This window comes from Chinchilla lanigera, unplaced genomic scaffold (assembly GCF_000276665.1).
Source record: "Chinchilla lanigera isolate Chin_1 unplaced genomic scaffold, ChiLan1.0 scaffold00001, whole genome shotgun sequence".
NCBI classification, from domain to species: Eukaryota; Metazoa; Chordata; class Mammalia; order Rodentia; family Chinchillidae; genus Chinchilla; species Chinchilla lanigera.
In genome coordinates this window covers 46,089,547-46,108,838 of record NW_004955402.1, presented here as the reverse complement: position 1 = coordinate 46,108,838, position 19,292 = coordinate 46,089,547, and the positions used below count along the sequence as shown (strand labels likewise).

The following is a 19,292-nucleotide window of genomic DNA, read 5'->3' as shown; positions in this document are numbered from 1 at the left end:
CCTTTACCAATACATAGTGACCTTTCTTTGTATTTGTAATTTTGTAATTTTGGCTAGAAGTCTGCTTAGTTGGCTATATCTACTCTATATCTACAGCTGGTTCTAGATCCATGTGCAGGTTATATCAGTTTCTATTTTTTCACTCTAAGTCTGTGTCTTTACTGGAGAAGTATGTTTCTTGTAGGTAGCAAAGAATTGGTTCTTGTGTTTTAATCTAATCTGTCAGTTTATATCTTTTAATTGGAGAATTAAGACCATTTACATTCAGAGTTACTATTGAAAGGTCTGTACTAGTTCTCATCATTTTGTTGTTTTTCTTTTTCATTTTTTCAGGTACCTACAACTTTGAACCTAGATGTATTTGTTTCTTAGAAGCTAAATTTATTTTATTTTATTTTTTATTTTAAAGAATAAAAGAAGGATAACATAATAATAGGGGGGACTTAGCAAATTACAGACAAAATGGTAGGAAATTATCAATGGTTATCGTTTTACATATTATTATCTACAAAATAGTTTCTCAGGAAAACAAATAGACAAATAATAGTGAGTTAGAGACAAAAGAGGTAGATTATCAAGAGTTGTTGTGCTATACTTTGGTATCTTCCAAGTGGCTTCTAAAGAAAATAAATAGAGCTATACATGAGTGACCTATTGAAAAATCATTAACTATTCTCAATGGTTGTTGTAGGAAACACATAATAATAAACATACATTATGAAATAGGATAGGAACATTACAAACTTAACACAGTTATGGATAGATTAGTAGGAAAATATCAATGGCTGCTGTAATACATGGTGGTATCTTCAAAGTGGTTTCTCAGGAAGACAGAGATATGCAAGAAGGATCTAATAAGTAGTTACAGCCTAAGGGTTGTCAAAAATAGCATATTACCTCCTCACCAGTGACTCCTTTCACTGAGGTATGATGGCTGGAAGGAAGGCCAGGATTGAAAAGAAGGACTGAGAGACCTGCACCTGTGACTAGCAACAGGCTGTTTTCTTGTTCCTCCATAGTCATGATTACCCAGGACTCCTCGATGGAGATGACGGTCTGGCCAGAGGGAGAAGGCAGACCATGCCCCAAGCCCTCTCATTCCTGTTGGACTAACTGGTAGCATGGGTCTGAGCTCTGGGGCCTCCACCTCAGAGGGCAGACCGATCTCCAGTGGTCTCCTTTGCATCCAGGGCATGGCCCATGGGGCCTCTTAGGGCAGTTCCTCTTGAGGTGGCCTGGCTTTTAACAGTGGTAGCAGGTAAATGCAGTTGTCGAGTTCTTCTTGGAGCCCCGGGAATCAGACCTGGGATCTGTTTCTCTGAGTGGTGCAGCAAAAGCAGCTGCTTTTTCTCAGTCTCTTTGTTTTCTCTCCTTGGCCTCCTCCTCATCATGGCTATAGAATACTGAGGAGGCAATTCTTACTAACATCTCAAGTGAGCTATCTGGGGTGAAAGCCATTCTTTGTAGCTTTTTCTCTCCAGCTTCCCATTGCTTTGGGACCCCACAACCAGTTAGTGTCCTCTCCCCAACTGTCAGCACAGGCAGCAGGAATCCTGCTGCAGACTTCTCCAGAGCTTCACCACAGCCTGTACTGTCAGGGGAAGAATGGCTTCCAATGAGTCTCTGCAGGTATTGTGCAAGGTCCTCCTGGTTTACAGCTTTCGATCGGCTCTTGTGACCCCAGTCCACTAGACCTCTGACTCCGTGGGCTTAGTCTGCATTCTCATGTTCTCTGAGTCCTTGTTCAGCAGCTGCTCCTCCGCTGGCTCTGGACCTTTCTGGTTCCCAATGGCAGGAGCAATAGTGGCCCATTGTATGGCATATATTCCCAGGGGTTGTTCAAAGTTTCAATGATTCACACACATCCGTGGGTGGGCAACTGCAGTCTGTGCATGGTGGGCCAATTGTGTCACTGTTTCTCAGTGTCATGATAGATCTCAATTGAGCGGCGGCGGCCGGCCTAAGGGCCGGCGCGCAACAGCGCTCGCCGCCGCACGGCTCCCCATGCGCTGGGGGCCCACCCTCCGGGAGCCAGCAGGCAGGAAGCTAGCCAGCCAGAAGGCTGGCGCTCCCCACCCGCAGCTCCCTGTGCGCCGGAAGCCCTCCTTCCGGGGAACCACGAGGCCGGGAGTGAGTCGCCAGTCCGAAGACCGGCGCTCCCTGCCCGAGGCTCCCTGTGCGCTGGGGGCCCACCCTCTGGGAGCCAGCAGACAGGAAGCTAGCCAGCCAGAAGGAAGCTAAATATTTTTGAACACATGATAATAAACTCAGGGTAAATTTAGAGTATAAGTACTTTTGCTTGTCTTCAACATATTCCATGAGAAAATTTTTAAGTGATTAAATACTCTTGAAAAAGAATTGTTTGAAAACAAAAAAGATGTTACACCACAAAGGCAATTACTCCAAGTTTCTTCATGGATCAGAATATCATTGAAATATTAGGTTTGAAATAACATAATAAAGACTATCTCAAATAGACAAATACAACTGGATATGGTTTATCATTACATATGCAGTAGACCTTTTTTCATTGAGGCCTATGTATAGTCTCTAAAGGAATAGAGTGGGTCTTACACCTAAAGAATCCTCACAGTAGTAATCAAAACAGCAATAACTTGTGAAGAACTGAAGACAGGAAATCAGTACACATTCTCACTAGGAAGCTAGCAAGAAATTCAGGAATTTCTTAAATTATCTCTGGATAATTGAGTATAATAAGATATATTTTCAATCCTATTGGGAATTTCAGTATATTTTAAAATGTTTGAAAGCAAAATCAAAAGTTCAAATATATATTTGGTAAAGGCTGTGAGGACAGTTTTAAATTGTTTAGGGGATAAGTGATGATTAAAAATAATTTTTCAGTTTGAAATCTTAATCACTTGTCTTAGTGACTTTTTCTTGTTCCTGAGACAAAATACCCTATACCTAAAGTTAAAGGAGGAAAGGTTAGTAATCATGCATCCTTAATCCTAGCATCACACAGCCTAGATCCACCCACCTCCAAAAAGCCCCACCTATAACTGCATGAGGCTTTCAGTGGGGATAGCTAGATAAAAGCTATAACATCATTTAAGATATACTCAGTACCTCCTTTTTATTCATCAAATTTAATTTTAGTTTGTTATGTTGTGTCTTTTTGAGGTGTAGCTTTTTCTTCAAGAGGCCTAGTGAGATTAAAAAAAGAAATATATAACAGTGAAAAGCTTAATTTATCATTCAGACAAACAATATTCAACTGAAGAAATTGTTTCTATATTCAGCATAACAAAAGCCTTAAAGGTGCTCATAGCTTTTGATTCAGAAATTGCACTTATAGGTAGCATCTCCAACACATAATATGAAATATCTAGAATGTTAACACGTAAAAAATAAATATAAATTTAATCACATTGACACTTTTAATAGTGCAAAATAGAGAAAGAGACATTTCATTGCTTACTCAAATAGGGATAAGTAGAAAAATTAACATTCTCCCATAAAATAGAGTAATGGTAAATTATCTGTGAAGAGTTTGTTTTTCGAGATATACTAGTGTATGTTAAGAGAAAAACATTAATAAATAAAATTGTGTGCCTCTGTAAAAATGTACATAGAGTAAAAATTGTTAGACGTATTAATAGATTTTTTTTTCCAGGTGGTGGAATCATAGGTAATTTGCAGAATTACTCTGATAGTTGATTCTTAGTTCTTTCAGAAAAAAAGTGGCCTTACTTTGATGCTTTGTTCTATTGTTTTTTTTTCTTTTGTTTTCTCTTCTTCTTTTTTTTTTTTTTTGATACCAGGAATTGAACTTAGGACTTTGTGCTTGCCAGACAAACACTGTGCCATTGAGCTATATCCCTAGCTCAGTGTATTTGTCTTTGGTAAGCATTTTGCCAATTTTTTTTTTTTTGATTTTACAGGATATTTTTCCATGATGTGATGATTCTTCAAGCCTAGAAGAATGTGTCTGTAATTCAATAACCTCATCTTTGTTGTTTTCAGGCCTGTGGTCACTATTGTAATGAATGCTATCACAAATAAGAGAAGTAGAAATACTTTTTTTTTCTTCTTAATCTACAGAGACATTTACCAACAAAAGCAAGTTACAGACTGCTTTGAAAAATACTCCTGTGGAGAGTTTGATCTTGGGACTTTAATATAGTCTTTAATAGCATAGTGTCTTACAGTATTATTTAAATATTATATTTTGTTTAGTTTTCTTTCTTGAATATTTGAAGGTCATCAGATCTTTGAGTATTTTCTTGGTGGTTTCTGTAGTATGCCAATGCGTAATTATGCATAGAGCATTTTTATTGAGTGAATAAATGTAACTTTTTTTTTTAGTATTTACCCGGGGACTAAAATAAAATGTTATTTACTGAGTGTCAAAGTTCCGCCAGGGATATAGCTCAAGGGCACACGCACCTACCTAACAAGCACAAGATCCTGAGTTCGATTCTCAGTACAAAAAAAAATTTGATTGGCTAGGGATCTAGCTCAGCAGCACAAGTGCTTACCTGGCAAGTACAAGGTCCTGAGTTTGATTCCCAGCACCAAAAAAAAAAAAAACCCCACAAAGTTCTGAAGCAAGGATGAAATTTAACTTGCTACATCTGCCTCAGCTAACTGAATATAATGCATGTTTCCTGCTCAGTCTGAGTGGATTTTCAAAAATAAAAGGGTCAAGTGAAAACATTTAAATAATTTTAATAAATTCATAGACATTTAAGTAATTATAAATAATTTGAATAATTTTAAATTCTAAAAAATGGCATCATTTGTCATGTGGACAACCAAGAATAACATGAGTTTTATTTTCTATTTTGTATAGTATTTGATTTGAATGAACCCTAACTTCTTCCAGGGCTGATGTAATTCTTTCTTTGTTCTTCGATTCTATGTTAATTTGATGTGCTTAGCATTTACCTAAATTTATGTTAAATAGCTTATTAGTCCTAGTTACTTATTATACTTGAGCTTTTTCTTTTTTTATTTTTTGGTGCTGGGAATCAAACTCAGGACTTTGTACTTGCCAGGCAAGCACTGCTCCACTGAACTATGTGCCCAACCCCTTGAGCTTTTTCTTGCTTAGGTTACTTTATCATGTATTTTATTTCTCTATATTATTAAACAGTGTTTGTTCTTACCACCATAAATGAGAATGAAGTTGTGATTTATGTAACATTTTAAAATGTGTTAAACTTGTATGTAGTCATTAAAATACATAAAAAAGATATATAACTGCATTAAGATTTATCCCAGTTAAATTTTGTTTCCCTTTGTTTTGCTTGAAAATTAATTAGTGGCACTGGATATGCTGCTGTTCTTCACTTTGGGATTGTTCGTACACGTTGTATTCTTCGCCTCCATCTTTGACATTTACTTTACATCTCCTTTGGTTCATGGAATGACTCCTCGGTTTACATCATTGCCTCCTCCAGCAAGAAGATTAGTGCTCTTTGTTGCCGATGGCCTGAGAGCAGATACGCTTTATGAATTAGATGAAAATGGAAACTCAAGAGCTCCATTTATTAGGTAAGCATATCACTAATACATAGACATCTCTTAGAAATGTTTTCCTAGGTTCAAGTAAACAGTAAAATATCTCACTGTTTATCTAACATTGGGCACAGTGCAGGTGATGAGAAAGAGAAAAGAGCACTTGTACATTTTTGTTTGTGTTATACCTTAACACTATGATGCCAATTTCCTTCTAGGACTTATTTCTACTATTATACAGGCTGGTATCATATGAGTTGAAATGTGTGATCTTAGCTTCTTTGGCAGACTTGTCCTAATTTCTGAAACCTGTCTCACAATCTCTGATATTTTCTTTTCTGTTCTTCTCTCTTTGCTTTATTTTTCTTTTTGTTGGACTGGTGATTGAAATTAGGGCTATATCTTCAGCCCTCTTTTATGTTTTGAGACAGGGTCTCAATAAATTGCCCAGGCTGGGCTTTAACTTGCCATCTTTCCTGCCTCAGCCAGTATTATCTTTTCCTTTAGAAATAAGCTTGTTTTTCATAAATAATGACAAGCATAAATACTAATAAGTTATTTACAGTAGTGTTTAGAAAACATAAATTTAAAGTATCAAAAATATATAAAATTCAAAAATTAGAAAGCTCTTTTAAATCTGTATCATTATTTAATATGTTTGACTTTTATTAATTAGCTTTGGAAAAAAATGTTTAATTCTCTTGACTTATGAGACTCCTGTATAATTGTTCTTTTTCTGATTAATGGCAAGCCCCTCAAAAGCCCTTTATGCTATTTTGGAGAGGTTAAAATCAAACTTAAGAAGAGATTTATCTAAAATACTATACCTTCATCTTTCTCCACATGTCTCAGTTACTTTCTATCCCTTTATCCTGTTTTATTTTCTTTTATAATAATTATCATGGTGCGAGTTCCATGAAGACTGGGACTTACCATGACATTTTATCTATAGTGCCTAGAATACACATAGGCAGTATATTTTCTTGTTACTGAGACAAAATACACAACACCAAAAGATAAAGGAGGAAAGATTTATTTAGTTCACAGTTTGTAAAGGTTTCACCCTGGTTCCAAGGCAGGGTAACATGGCAACAGTCATCTCAGAGGAGATACTGTTCATGGTGGGTAGAAGGCAGCAAAGTAAGCAAGGGACCTTAGCAGTTTTTTTTCTGCCCCTTTTATATTCAGTCTAGGGCATTAGATAGAATATCTGGGACTAGGGTGGTGCTGCACCAATCAGTGTACTGATTTAGTAACTACCCACCCTTAATCCTAGCACACTTAATCCTAGCATTGTACCATGAGTCAGTCACATACTCTAGATCTAGCTACCTCTGAAAAAGCCCCATCTATGACCATATGAGACTTTGGGGACAGTTAAACACAAACCATAACAGGCAATTAAAAAGTATTTGTTGACTTCTAGAAGGATGAATGATGTTGAATAATGTGTTGAATTTATAGTGGCTTGAGATAAATACATAATAAATGAGCAACTTAATAGGGAAACATTAGTTGGAAAATATGATCAAAGTAGGGTTAGGTATAGTGCACAAAAATCTTTACATAAAGTGGTACAAATAATTAAAATATTTGGATAATATATTTGGGTGAATTTCTTAGTTGCCGAAAAAAAAAAGACAAATAGAGTTTGCTTCAGGTTTTGTTTGCTTTTGCCAGGGATTGAACCCAGGGCCTTGCACATGCTAAAAACTCACTATACCACTGAACTACATGCCAGAATTTTTGAGGTAAAAATATGCTGGTCATTGAGGAAAAGTGAAGCTTTCCTAGTAGCACTTATTTTTCCTTTGGGTCTTCTTGAAGGGAACATTGCAGGCTGTGGTCTCAGTATTTTGTGCTTAAAGCATCAGTGGCATATTTTGTCTTAGGATTCTGTGAGTGGTTAAGTAGTTCTTTGTCTGTTTCACCTTGTTCACTCATGCTACTGCATTGACTCTCTTCTTTCTTAATTTTCAGCTCTTTTGTTTTGATTTTATAGCGCTGGGCAAGTGCTCCACCCTTGAATTACACCCACTTCCCCTACTCTTTTTGGTTTTGATTTTTTCTATCATAACCTTATTTTTCTAAAGTCTCCTGAGGGTCTATGTTAACTGTTCATTATTGTCTCTTAGGAATATTATAATGCATGAAGGCAGTTGGGGTATATCTCATACACGTGTGCCAACAGAATCTCGGCCAGGGCACGTAGCCCTGATAGCTGGGTTTTATGAAGATGTCAGTGCGGTTGCCAAAGGTATTATCTATTTAGACAATTTAATTAAATGAAACTCTTATCATATAAATATTCCTTCTTTACCACTAATTATGTTATAAAATTGAAAAGTGTGTTTTGAGATACTTTTGACTAATATTTTAGCATTCTTTACTTACATGAACATACATTGGTACTGAGTCTGAAATTAAGCTTTAGTCTTTTATCAGGCTGTGCTATTGAAAGAGCATCATTGGAAGGATGTGCGGTTTTCCTAGATATTACTCTCAAGAGTTCAAAAGTGATTTTATATTTTACTAAGAAACAAGTTATCACTTGATGGGTTTTTAGAATAGTGATACAATATACGTAACAAAATCTGCCATTAGTTTTATATTTGTTCTCCAACTAAGGATACTATTTGAAGAATAGGTCTTTTGGGGTTTATTTCACAGTATTATTTTGCTATTGTTACTGCTTGCTTTTTTCTCCATTACCTGAAGGGTGGAAGGAAAATCCTGTAGAATTTGATTCTCTTTTTAATGAAAGCAAGTATACATGGAGCTGGGGAAGCCCGGATATCTTGCCTATGTTTGCCAAAGGTAAGAGTCATTGATTGTATTTCCTTAGGCAGTTGTAGCTAATAAATCAATATGCCAAAGTTTTTATATATATGGTATTTATTGGTTTTGTGACAAATATTTTTGTATCTCTAAGAACGCGTATTACAACAGGCAGACATGCCACATTAATTGGCAGTGTGTCCTTCTCAGATGCACTTGGAAATATTGGCACAGTGTAGTGTTAGATAATATTTCAGAATTAGGGAAATGGTATATGGCTCTATCACTTAAAAACATTATAATCTTAAACACGGATAACTTCTGTGAGTGTCAATTTTTCTGTTTGTAAAATGTGTAAGATATTTGTAAAATTATTAATTTCTATCTCATAGGTTTTAGCATTAAATTAGATAACTTATTGAAAATTAACAGAGTGCTTACACATAGCTTCATTATGTTGATGTCTAGTTCATTACACTTCCACGAATATATATATATGAATATATATATTCACATAAATATTTAAACATTAAAATTTATATTTATAATTTTTGTTTCAATCTACTGACTGTGTCATATATTTTGGCATTTGATATATATGGCAATAATGTGGCATTTATTGAAATGCCATGTATTCAATTCACAACACTGAATATGACATTTGGATTTGTTGTATTTATTTATATGTATTTAAAAAATCTCTTGATTAGAAAATTCATTTATATTATTTTATAAAATCAGTTGGGTGAATTTCATGTCCTTAAAAGTGCTTTTTTACTGGGAAAACAATGACTGGTCATTTCACTTAATTGAAAGATTTTGTAACATTAATCTTAGCCATGGGTGTAATTATAATAATTGGAACTTTGAAGACTATTATGTGTCCAGAATAAAAAATACATATTCAGAATTTTACATATGATATTCTTAGAACATTATTATGCTGGGCAGGCAAAAAATTATCAAAATTCATGCTTTTATATTTTTCCTTCTTTGAGAATCACTTTAGCTTTTTAAGGGGCTGATGGTGCTAAGGGCAGATTTAATTGCTATGGCTTATCAAATTAACCTTCTGTTTGGTTGCTTTTCTCTCACTGCTGAGACAAAATACCCAAAATTAAGGAAGGAAAGGTTTATTTAGCTCACATTGTAAAGGTTTCACTCTGTGATCAGCAGGCTCCAAGGCAGGGCGGCATGGCACAGGGGCAATAGTTCAAGGCAGCAAAAGACAGCAAAAGCAACAAGAGCAAGAAGTGGGGGCAAGCAAGCCTCTTTCCCTCCCTTATATTGTAAGCAGGCTACCTGCCCCCAGGGTGGGTGTAGCACTAATATCATCTCCATGCCCTTGCACAAGATGAGGATGTTTACAAAGTGAGGACCCCGGTGCCCTGCTTAGTTAAACTTCTAAACTTCTCACATTGACACAGTGTATCAACTTATATACCTTCCCACTTATGGCTACAATTAATGGGACAATATCAATGCCTGAATCAGACATAATCCAATAGGACTGTTCTGTTTCTTGTGATAACCACTTAACCCACTCAGGTCTCTTTATTTGGGCTGTGGGAAATAGAATAGCTGAGCAGAGGAATAGTAGAGAAGTGGCTGAGCAGGGTCATTAGAGCTGGACTGATATAGAGACTGTCATTAATTCTTATATTTTTTCCTTATAACCTGAAAGTACCAGTCAAACACAGAAATTGATTATCTTATTAATAAAATCTTGCAAATCTATAAGATTAATATATTTGTTAATTTCTTTAAACTGTTTGACAATAAGCACTATTTATTCCCTTCTATGGAGAAAAATGCACATAGTCTCTAAGAAAAGAAACGTTAGAATTTTCTTCTTGCCTTAGAAAGGTTTATATAGCAGATTTTTAAAAATCTATTTTAGATTGTGACATCCTAAGAAGCATGCATTTTTAAATAGTTTAGTCTTTAACAGGAGCCAAACTTTGGTGCTTATTTTTGTTTTAGTGCATACAAGAATTTAGACTTCCAGGGGCTGGGGATTTAGCTCAGCGGCAAAGCGCCTGCCTGGCCAGCGCAAGGTCGTGAGTTCAGTTCCCGGTACCGGAGAAAAACAAAAACAAAAACAACAAAAAAAAAGAATTTAGACTTCCAAGATTTAGCTTTATAAACTGTGCTGCTATAAACATGAGTACACATATATTGCTGTTGTGTGGTGCTTTTAATTCTTTTGGGACAATACCAAGAAGGGAAATAGCTAGGTCAAATGGAACCTCTCATCCTAGTTTATTGAGGAATCTACACTGATTTCCACAGTGGTGGCACTGTCTACTCTCCCACCAACAGTGGAGAAGCCTTCCTTTTTCCCTGCAACCCCTCCAGCATTTGTTACTGGTTGATTTGCTAATAATAGCTATTCTTTCTGGAGTAATATGGAATTTCAGCCTTATTTTAATTTGCACCTCTCAAATGAATAGTGATGTTGAACATTTTTTCATTATTTGTTGTTTGTACTTCTTCTGAGATGTATCTATTCATTTCAGAGACTATTTTTAGATTGGGTCTTTAAATTTAGGGGGTCTGATTTTTTTCAGTTCTTTGTAGGTTCTAGATACTTGTCCTTTGTCTGAACAACAACTGGCTAGGATTTTTTTCCCATTCTATAGGCTGCCTTTTCATTCTGTTGGTGATTTATTTTGCTATACAAAAGCTTTTTAATAAGATGAGATTCCAGTTGTCATTTCTTTGTAGTATTTCCCACGTAGTCAGGGTTTTGCTTATGAAATAAAAGCCCTTCAACTGATAAATGGATTAAAAAAAGATATTTTTTTTTTATACACTAGAATACTACTCAGCCATAAAGGACAAACTTGAGACACTTATAGCTAAATGGATGAACCCTGAGACCATACTCTCAAGTGAAATATATTGGACACATATGTGCAAATATTGCATAGTCTCTCTGGTATGCAAAAATGAAAGTGTAAATAAGGACCAAAATGTAAAATAGATATTGTGAAATAGGGAGTAATTGTTCAAAAGGAAAGGGGATGGGGGGGTTGTGAAATGGAAAAGAAAAAAAATGAGAAAAAAAGGATAAAATGCAAAGCTTTGTTAATAGGGAGGGGAAAAACAATTGAAGAAAGGGGAAGGGAATGTGAAAAAAAAAAGAGAAACTAAAATATATCATGTACAGGTACAAATTCCCTATGGTGAATGTGGTCATTATATATATCTAAATTAACCCTAACCCTACCAATAAGCCTAATTAAAAAAAAAAAACAATTTAGACTTTAGCATGTTAATTAACTTATGTGATGTAAATGTAAAATCAGAATATTTTTATTGTGAGGACAAAAAGAATATGTTAAAGTACATAGTATGGTTCATGGCACATAAAATAAATAAATGGTAATTATTCCTCCTTTCTTTTCCCTACCATAAAATAAAGATATATTAAAATTTCTGATTACTCATAAAAATCACTAAATAGAATGCATGGCAGTACATTCCCATAATCCCAGTACTCAGGATGCTGAGGCAGGAAGATTACTTGAGCCTAAGAGTTCAAGACTAACCTGACAACATGCAAGACCCTGTCTCAAAAAAAAGAAAGAATTTAAAAGTAAAAAATAGATCTTCAAGTAAATAAGATTCAAAATGTACAATAGATGTTGTGAAATGGGAAGAAATCATCCAAAGGAAAAAGGAACTAGGATGGGGGGAAGGGGAAAGGAAAGAAGTGAAATGGAAAAAAAGTACATGCTAATTATACTACTAGTTTCTCTTAGTTCATTGAAAAGTAAGGTTTGTGCTAATATTGCTGGGACAATTTTTTATACCTAGGTCTTTTTGAGATAGGGTCTTGTTATGCTGTTCAGGCTGACCTTCAACTCACTATGTAGCCAAGCCTGAACTCAAACTCATAGCAATCCTCCTGCCTCAGCCTCCTGAATGCTAGGATTCCAGGCATGCACCATCACACCTGGTTTATGCCCATATTTCATACTCTGAGTAACTACTTTAAAGAAAATAATACTCAATGTATGAATTATTATTATTCTCCTATTATTTTGTTATGAAATTTTGTTTTACTTTTTTTCCATAAAAAAAGTTTAAATGATTATTTGGTGTTTTATGACTTTTTAAAAAATATTTTTAAGAATTATTTTTCCAGGCAGATGTGGATTAGTTACACATCTGTAATCCCAGCATACAGGAGGCTGGGGCAGGATTGTTTTGAGTTATAGGCCAGTCTGGGGTATATAGTGAGTTCATAGCTAGCCTGAATTACATAGCAACATGCTGTCTCAACAGAACAAAACAAAACCCCAAAATTATTTTTCCCTATTTCTTTTCCAGGTGCTAGTGGAGACCATGTTTACACATACAGTTATGATGCTGAAAGAGAAGATTTTGGTGCCCATGATGCAACAAAGCTGGATACCTGGGTTTTTGATCATGTTAAGGTAAGTGCTAGGAGTTGGTTAATCTAGAAAACACACATTTACCTCAAGTGTTGGAAACTGATGTGTTAGTAAATATATCTGAAGTTTCTTCAGCTTGTGTAAACTTCCTGCGTGGCACATAGACACATACGTTAATTTAGATTAGGTTCAGCTTTGCATAGCAGGAAAAAAAATGACTTAAAGGTTTATTTCTATCTTGGTAAACATAATGCCTAAAGTAGGCAGCCAGGGATTTGTGCTATATAGTCAATACGACCCAGTGTCCTGAAGTTCTTTTCTATGCTCAGAGCATGAGGTTTATTACAGGGTCATCTCACAGTCTAAAGAAATGCTGGAGTTCTAGCCATTATTTTTAGTTTTAGCCAAAAGTATGAGGATAAAAAGGACCTTCTCTCCTACTAAATTACTGCAAGAAAAGATGGAAAATGTGTAGGTTTTAAGTTTTGAGGTGTCCCATAAGATCAACATTTTTTACTCAAGGGGAAATGGAGAATCATTTTGGGCTACTCAAGTAGGCTCCAGGATACATAATAAATACTTGCTGGGCACAGAAATTCATGAGTGCTTTGAACAGAGACACCATATAAAGTAGAGACTGATAGGCTAAGAAGTACACTAAGTATTGAAGGGAAAGAAGCTAGGAGCGTATTTCACCTTTTCTAGCCAGAAGATCAAAATGCAATGAGAATCCAGCTTGACGGAGGTGTTGCATTCTCCTACATTTTATTTCATAGCCTCACAAACCTTGTATTCATATGCAAAATATGCAAATGAACAGCACTTTTTACATAGTTGAATATATTTTACCAGTGATGAAATAAATTATAAATTTATCTCATCAGATGTTTTTGTTGTTATTGGTGTTAGCTTTCAATTAGGTTTAAAATTTGAAACCTTTGTTTTTTTAACTTACCTTCACTGTCTAGATTTAGAGTTTCTCAGGGGCTAAGTAGAATGTATATGAAAGTTGGAGGCAATTTTATACTTTTGAGGAGAATGGTAGCAGATTACATACTTTAAAATTTTACTTCCATTTGATCAGTTAGTTTCTCTGATGGCATCGTTTGTGGTTTTTGTCATTTTTAATAATGAATTCTTTTTAAGAAATACTTAAATGTGTTAGACTTTGTGGAAAAGTTAAACATCTCTTATTAAAAGTTAATAACCCTATAGTTAGACACATTTATGTTAACAATTATATATCTTGGGGCTGGGGATTTAGCTCACCGCCAAAGCGCCTGCCTGGCAAGCGCAAGGTCGTGAGTTCGGTTCCCAGTACCGGAGAAAAACCAAAAAAAAAAAAAAAACAATTATATATCTTGGCATGGTCTGTTAACTTATTTATAATAATTTATAAGCAGTCTCCATAGGTACTTAAATACATGTTCATGTATATGTGAGTATACATAACTCATTTGTCTTATGGTTATGAATCCAGTTAGTCATAATAAAGTTAATAAATTTTGAACTGTATTTCATTAAGTTCTATCATTCTATCACACTATGTGAAGAACAGGTTTTAGTTGGGGGAAAGGAAGTAGTTAAGAGATCATTCATGATGTTCTAAATGAGAGATTATCGTTGGACTAAAGTGGTGCAGACAGGACAGTGAGAAGTGGTTCCGCTCTGAATATATTTAAAAATAGTGATTTCTTTTTAAACTGTTACCTCTATCTATTTTGCTTTTGGTTCATGCCAAAATATTTCTTCAGTCTGTTGTGTTTTATTCAGTTAAATATGTAGTAAAAATGATTTTAAATTTTTATGAAATTAAGGTCCCCTTTCTATAGCCTCTTTAGGCCTAGCTATAACACAGAAAACAGCTGACTTATTTGAACATAGATGTTTGAACTAATAACTTTCTGTTGGTAGATCTGGAGGACAAAGTGAACAATGATGATTTAATTTTGTAGTGATAAATTTAATTAAATATTTTCATCAGCTAGTGCTTCTTAAAGTAAATGAACTAAAATTTTTTAATTGATTTATTATGTATAGGAATTCTTTCATGCTGCCAGAAACAACCAGTCTTTGTTTTCTAAAATAAATGAAGAAAAAATAGTTTTTTTCTTACATTTATTAGGAATAGATACAAATGGACATGCTCACCGACCATCATCAAGGTAATTTTAATGCTGTGTTCAATTTGATTTTTTTGAGGACAGTAGATACTGTTTGAATTTTTAAAGGTTATAATATTTTCTTTGTAATTATAACACAACTAATATCTTAAATACTGTAACAAACAGTCAGTTTCTAAATTATATAATATGTATTATGAAGGAGTGGTTAAAATCATGTGTATTTATGCTCCTGCTATAACTTGGCTGCTCCTTTTTATAAAAGTCTAAGGCAAAAGAATAATAATAAAACCTCTGATGAGCCACTCGGATCTTTAGATCTCAGTTGGTCTCCCTATTGCATCAACAAAATGCATTTCCTTAAAAAAAATCATATGTATTTAGCCAGACTGGACATTAAAACAAGTAAAAGGTAGCCTGTACATATATTCCATATTTTTATCAAGCCACAGAAAGTATTTTATTTAAAATGTCTATATATTTTAGAAATATTTTCAGTAAATCTTAAAATAAGTACTTTTATGAGATTAATTTTTACATTACAAAAAATATTATACCTTCTGTATTCTATTTATTCATTACTGTATCTAGCAAATAATTGTATAAATTTTGTCTTTATATTTCCATAGCTCTCCTTATACATAACAGCAAATTTTTTTCACTTTTGCAGACCATAAGAAAGAGGAAGAAATAAGGTTATACTTGTGTTCCTTATTCTAAATTTGGCTTAGACTAGCTTATTTATAAACTATATTGGGTTAGCTACCAATAATAAATACATGTTCCCCTTCTTTAGGATGATGCTCTGTTTTAATAGATAGAATATAGTCACAGGAAACTAACTTTGTCCAACCATATGGTAAGCTTAGATATAATGTTTTCAAGATATATTTTATGTCACAAACACTTATAGGATGGAAATATTCCATACTTGACACAGTTATACTTATCTGTTAAGTTATACTTATCACAGTTATACTTATCTGATAGCCAGAGAGTATCATGTATGATTAGAGACATGAATTTGAGTAACAAGCAGATTTTTTTGGGGGTACTGGGAATTGAACTCAGGACCTTGCACTTGCTAGGCAGGCACTGTGCTGCTGAGCTATATCGCCAGCCCTACAGACATGAATTTGAAAGTCATCATTTTCTCATTTGGGACTTAAAAAAAAGGGTTCATAAAAATGTATTTGCTAATCAGTTTTGTCTTTTTAATCATCTCTGAAAACTATTTCAGGTTCTTTTCCTTCACAGAAGTGAAAAAAAACCTCCATTATTGACAATTTAAAGATCTGATTTTTTAATATATTAAAGATTAACTTTATTAGCATTTATGAATCCTGATTTTTAATGTGAGTCCATGTTGAGTAAATTTGATTTCTGCAAATTAACTTAATTTGTTCTATTGTTTCCTTATAAATAGGGAATACAAGGATAATATTAAAATAGTCGATGATGGAGTGAAAGAAATTGTGTCCATGTTTAAACATTTTTATGGAAATGATGAAAAAACAACATTTATCTTTACCTCGGACCATGGAATGACCGACTGGGGTTAGTCTAAGTGATATGTACCTTACAATTAAAGTAATGGTAAATATAGCTTGCAAATATCTTAAAATGTTGAGAAGATTAGGTGTCTTCTTAAATGTAAAGTTTCTAGTACAAAATAATTGCATGCTTAGCATAAAAAAGGGCCAATCTTACATTAAGAATCTTTCCTCTAGTTGTAAAAAGAATGTGTTCTCATTTACAAATGAACAAGTAGAAAATAGTATGGAAGAAAAGAATAAAAAGTATTTGTTATTTACCTAGAATTCACTGTATGTTACATTCAAGGGGAGTGATGTTAAAATGGTAATGCCAATGGACCTAAGATTGCTGAAATTGTATCCTGCATAAGCCTGTGCTCCCTGTGAGATTCCCATGACAAATGTGGTATATACTCAGAGAAGAAAATAATGCAAAATTGGACTTTGGGCCCTCAAATCACAAAAGAGAATTTTAATGGGCTGTGTTCCACTGTATAAAGGGTTTCTTTCAGTTACCCTGTGAAAGTGGCCTGAATGGAAAGGATCCATCGGCCTCACTGTCCTCTCCAGAAACCCACATCACTTCCTCTAAGCTTCAATAGAGCTCTCACCTGATCTTTGTTTTTGGTGCCACTCTTGTCGTGATGACATCTCCCCCATCATTTATCGTTGTTATTTTTATTTTAACTAGAATCACTCAATAGACATTTTGGCAGTGTTTTTTTTGCTTGTTTTTGGTTTTTACATTTTGGGTGTCAATGCTCTAACTTGTTTGACTTGTTTTAAGAGGATATTTTCAAACTAATTTTTTTTGTGTGTGTGTCTTTGAGACAGGGTTTCGCTATGCAGTTGACGCTAGTATTGAACTCACTTTGTAGCCCAAACTGGCCTTGAACTCGCAGTGATCCTCCTGCCTCAGCCTCCTAAGTGCTGAGATTACAGGCATGCGCCACCACAAACTAATTTTTTATGAGGCATTTGGGAATGTGGTGGCTAGAATTAGTGACATATAGACCAATTCATTAAGTTAATGTATTTAAAAATATTTAGCTGAGAATTCTTACATATTTGACTTATTACTCTTGATATCTTATTTATAGGTTCCCATGGGGCTGGTCATCCTTCAGAAACTTTAACTCCTTTGGTAACTTGGGGAGCAGGAATTAAATATCCCCAGAAAGTATCAGCTCAGCAATTTGATGATAAGTTTTTGAAAGGTATAAACATTTGTCTGTTTTATTTTTAGAAATATATTTGAAAATATAAGTAAAATTGTTTAAAATTTAAATTAATTTTTAAGAGTTACTTTTCAAATTATAGTTTTAAATCCCTCATTTTGATATTATGTCATTACTGGTTTTATGCAAATCAAGGGGTTGGTTTGTTGGTTTTATTTCTCTTCTTGCAGAGTCATTTGCTAAACATTTTCCAGTATCCCTTTGCTAATAATATTTATTTAGAGCTCTAAATGTCTAGAAACTAAATTTTTTAGCCTGTTTGATTTACTAATTTAATTAATTTGAATGTATGGCAGAATAAATAAAGGTAAAATAAATAAGAAACCTAAGGATTGTTAGAGGTAAATTATAAATTTGATTTCAGTTTTCCAACACAAACAGAAAACAATGTACCAGATATCTTGGTACCACATCTATCTTTTTTTCTAATGAGTACAATCTTCTGGAATAGTCCTTTACTTTCTCAGAACTTAACACTCTCATACGAACCTTAAAACCATGATAAACAAGCTGGGTGTGGAGGTATGCACCTGCAAAGCTGCTTGGGAGGCTGAGGAGCCATGGGCCTAGGAGTTTAAAGGCAGACTGAATGACATAGTGAGATCACTATCTCAAAAAAGAAGAAAAATTAGAATAAGAAACAATCATAAACTAAAGTTGTAAGTTATAATTACTGCCATGAAAGAAAATGTGCTGATGTGATAAGACAGGTAAGAGTTAGCACTGGGTTTCTGAAATTTTTTTTTGTTTGTGGTAGTTCTGACAATCAAATCCAATGCCACACACATGCTGAGTACACTCCCAACCCTAAAATTTTGTGATACTTAGTAAACTATGTAAAGTGCATTAACTATAAAAGTGTATGTCTGTATATATATATATATATATAATAGATATAATATATATTACATATATATAGATACTAGCTTAATGAATTGTTCTTGTGTATATACATATGTAATCACCACCCAAATACACATATATAATATTTATAGTACCCCAGAAATTTTCCTTATAGAGTAAGATATTTTTCAGAAATTAATCAAATAGTATATTTGTTCACAATCAGGACAAGAGAGGCTATACATGTGAAGGTGGGGAAAGAGGATGCCAGGCAGAAGAATAAAATGGGAAGAGTTCAGCTTATCTGAAGACAGAAGAAAGGCTGACAATGCTTGGGCTAGGGAGAGATCAACAAATTGAGAGGTTGAAGCGGTGAGGAAGAAATATATCATGAGAGGTGTGAAGGACCATGTACAGAAGTCTGAGTAAAGTGCTAGGTCATTAAATAGTGTTAGAGCACTGCTAGAATTGTAGGTAGCTGAAATAACTGTCTGACTGCTCTGTGGTAAATGAGTTACCTTGAGTTTTAATATGGAGTCCACCAAAAAAAGTTATACACACTTCAGTAGTTTGCATACTAATAAATGCCTGGAAGGTAATGGCCACCACTTTGAGCACCTTTTGTAATTGTAGAGGCAAAATGTAATGTATTAATCTCATGATGTCTCAGTAAATTTAGTTTTAAAATATTAATTCAAGTTTTTCTTTTTCTTTTTTCTTTATTTTATATAAAGAGAGATAAACATAACAATGAATCCAAATTTCAAAACAGGTTATTAGGACAGTTAAAATAGTTGATACATTGCATATAGTTGTCTTTCTAGTAGTTGTTCAGATTAGAAGGAATAGGCATTGTATCTTTTTTTTTTTTTTTTTGGTTTTTCTCCG

At 34.2% G+C, this 19,292-nt stretch overlaps 1 protein-coding gene across 7 annotated transcripts in view; it reads left to right on the top strand.

Annotated features, from left to right (window-relative positions):
• Pign (phosphatidylinositol glycan anchor biosynthesis, class N) overlaps positions 1–19,292 on the top strand; it is a 135,058-nt gene that overhangs the window by 5,796 nt on the left and 109,970 nt on the right. For all 7 annotated transcript variants that reach the window (XR_001232906.1, XM_013511173.1, XM_013511163.1 and 4 more), the window contains 7 exons: positions 5,289–5,520; positions 7,620–7,741; positions 8,203–8,301; positions 12,601–12,707; positions 14,706–14,830; positions 16,215–16,345; positions 17,424–17,540. Coding sequence is in view for 6 of the 7 variants with exons in the window: in XM_013511173.1 (XP_013366627.1) it covers positions 5,300–5,520; positions 7,620–7,741; positions 8,203–8,301; positions 12,601–12,707; positions 14,706–14,830; positions 16,215–16,345; positions 17,424–17,540 (922 nt within the window). In the remaining variant the exon portion in view is untranslated. The remainder of the gene's footprint in view (positions 1–5,288; positions 5,521–7,619; positions 7,742–8,202; positions 8,302–12,600; positions 12,708–14,705; positions 14,831–16,214; positions 16,346–17,423; positions 17,541–19,292) is intronic.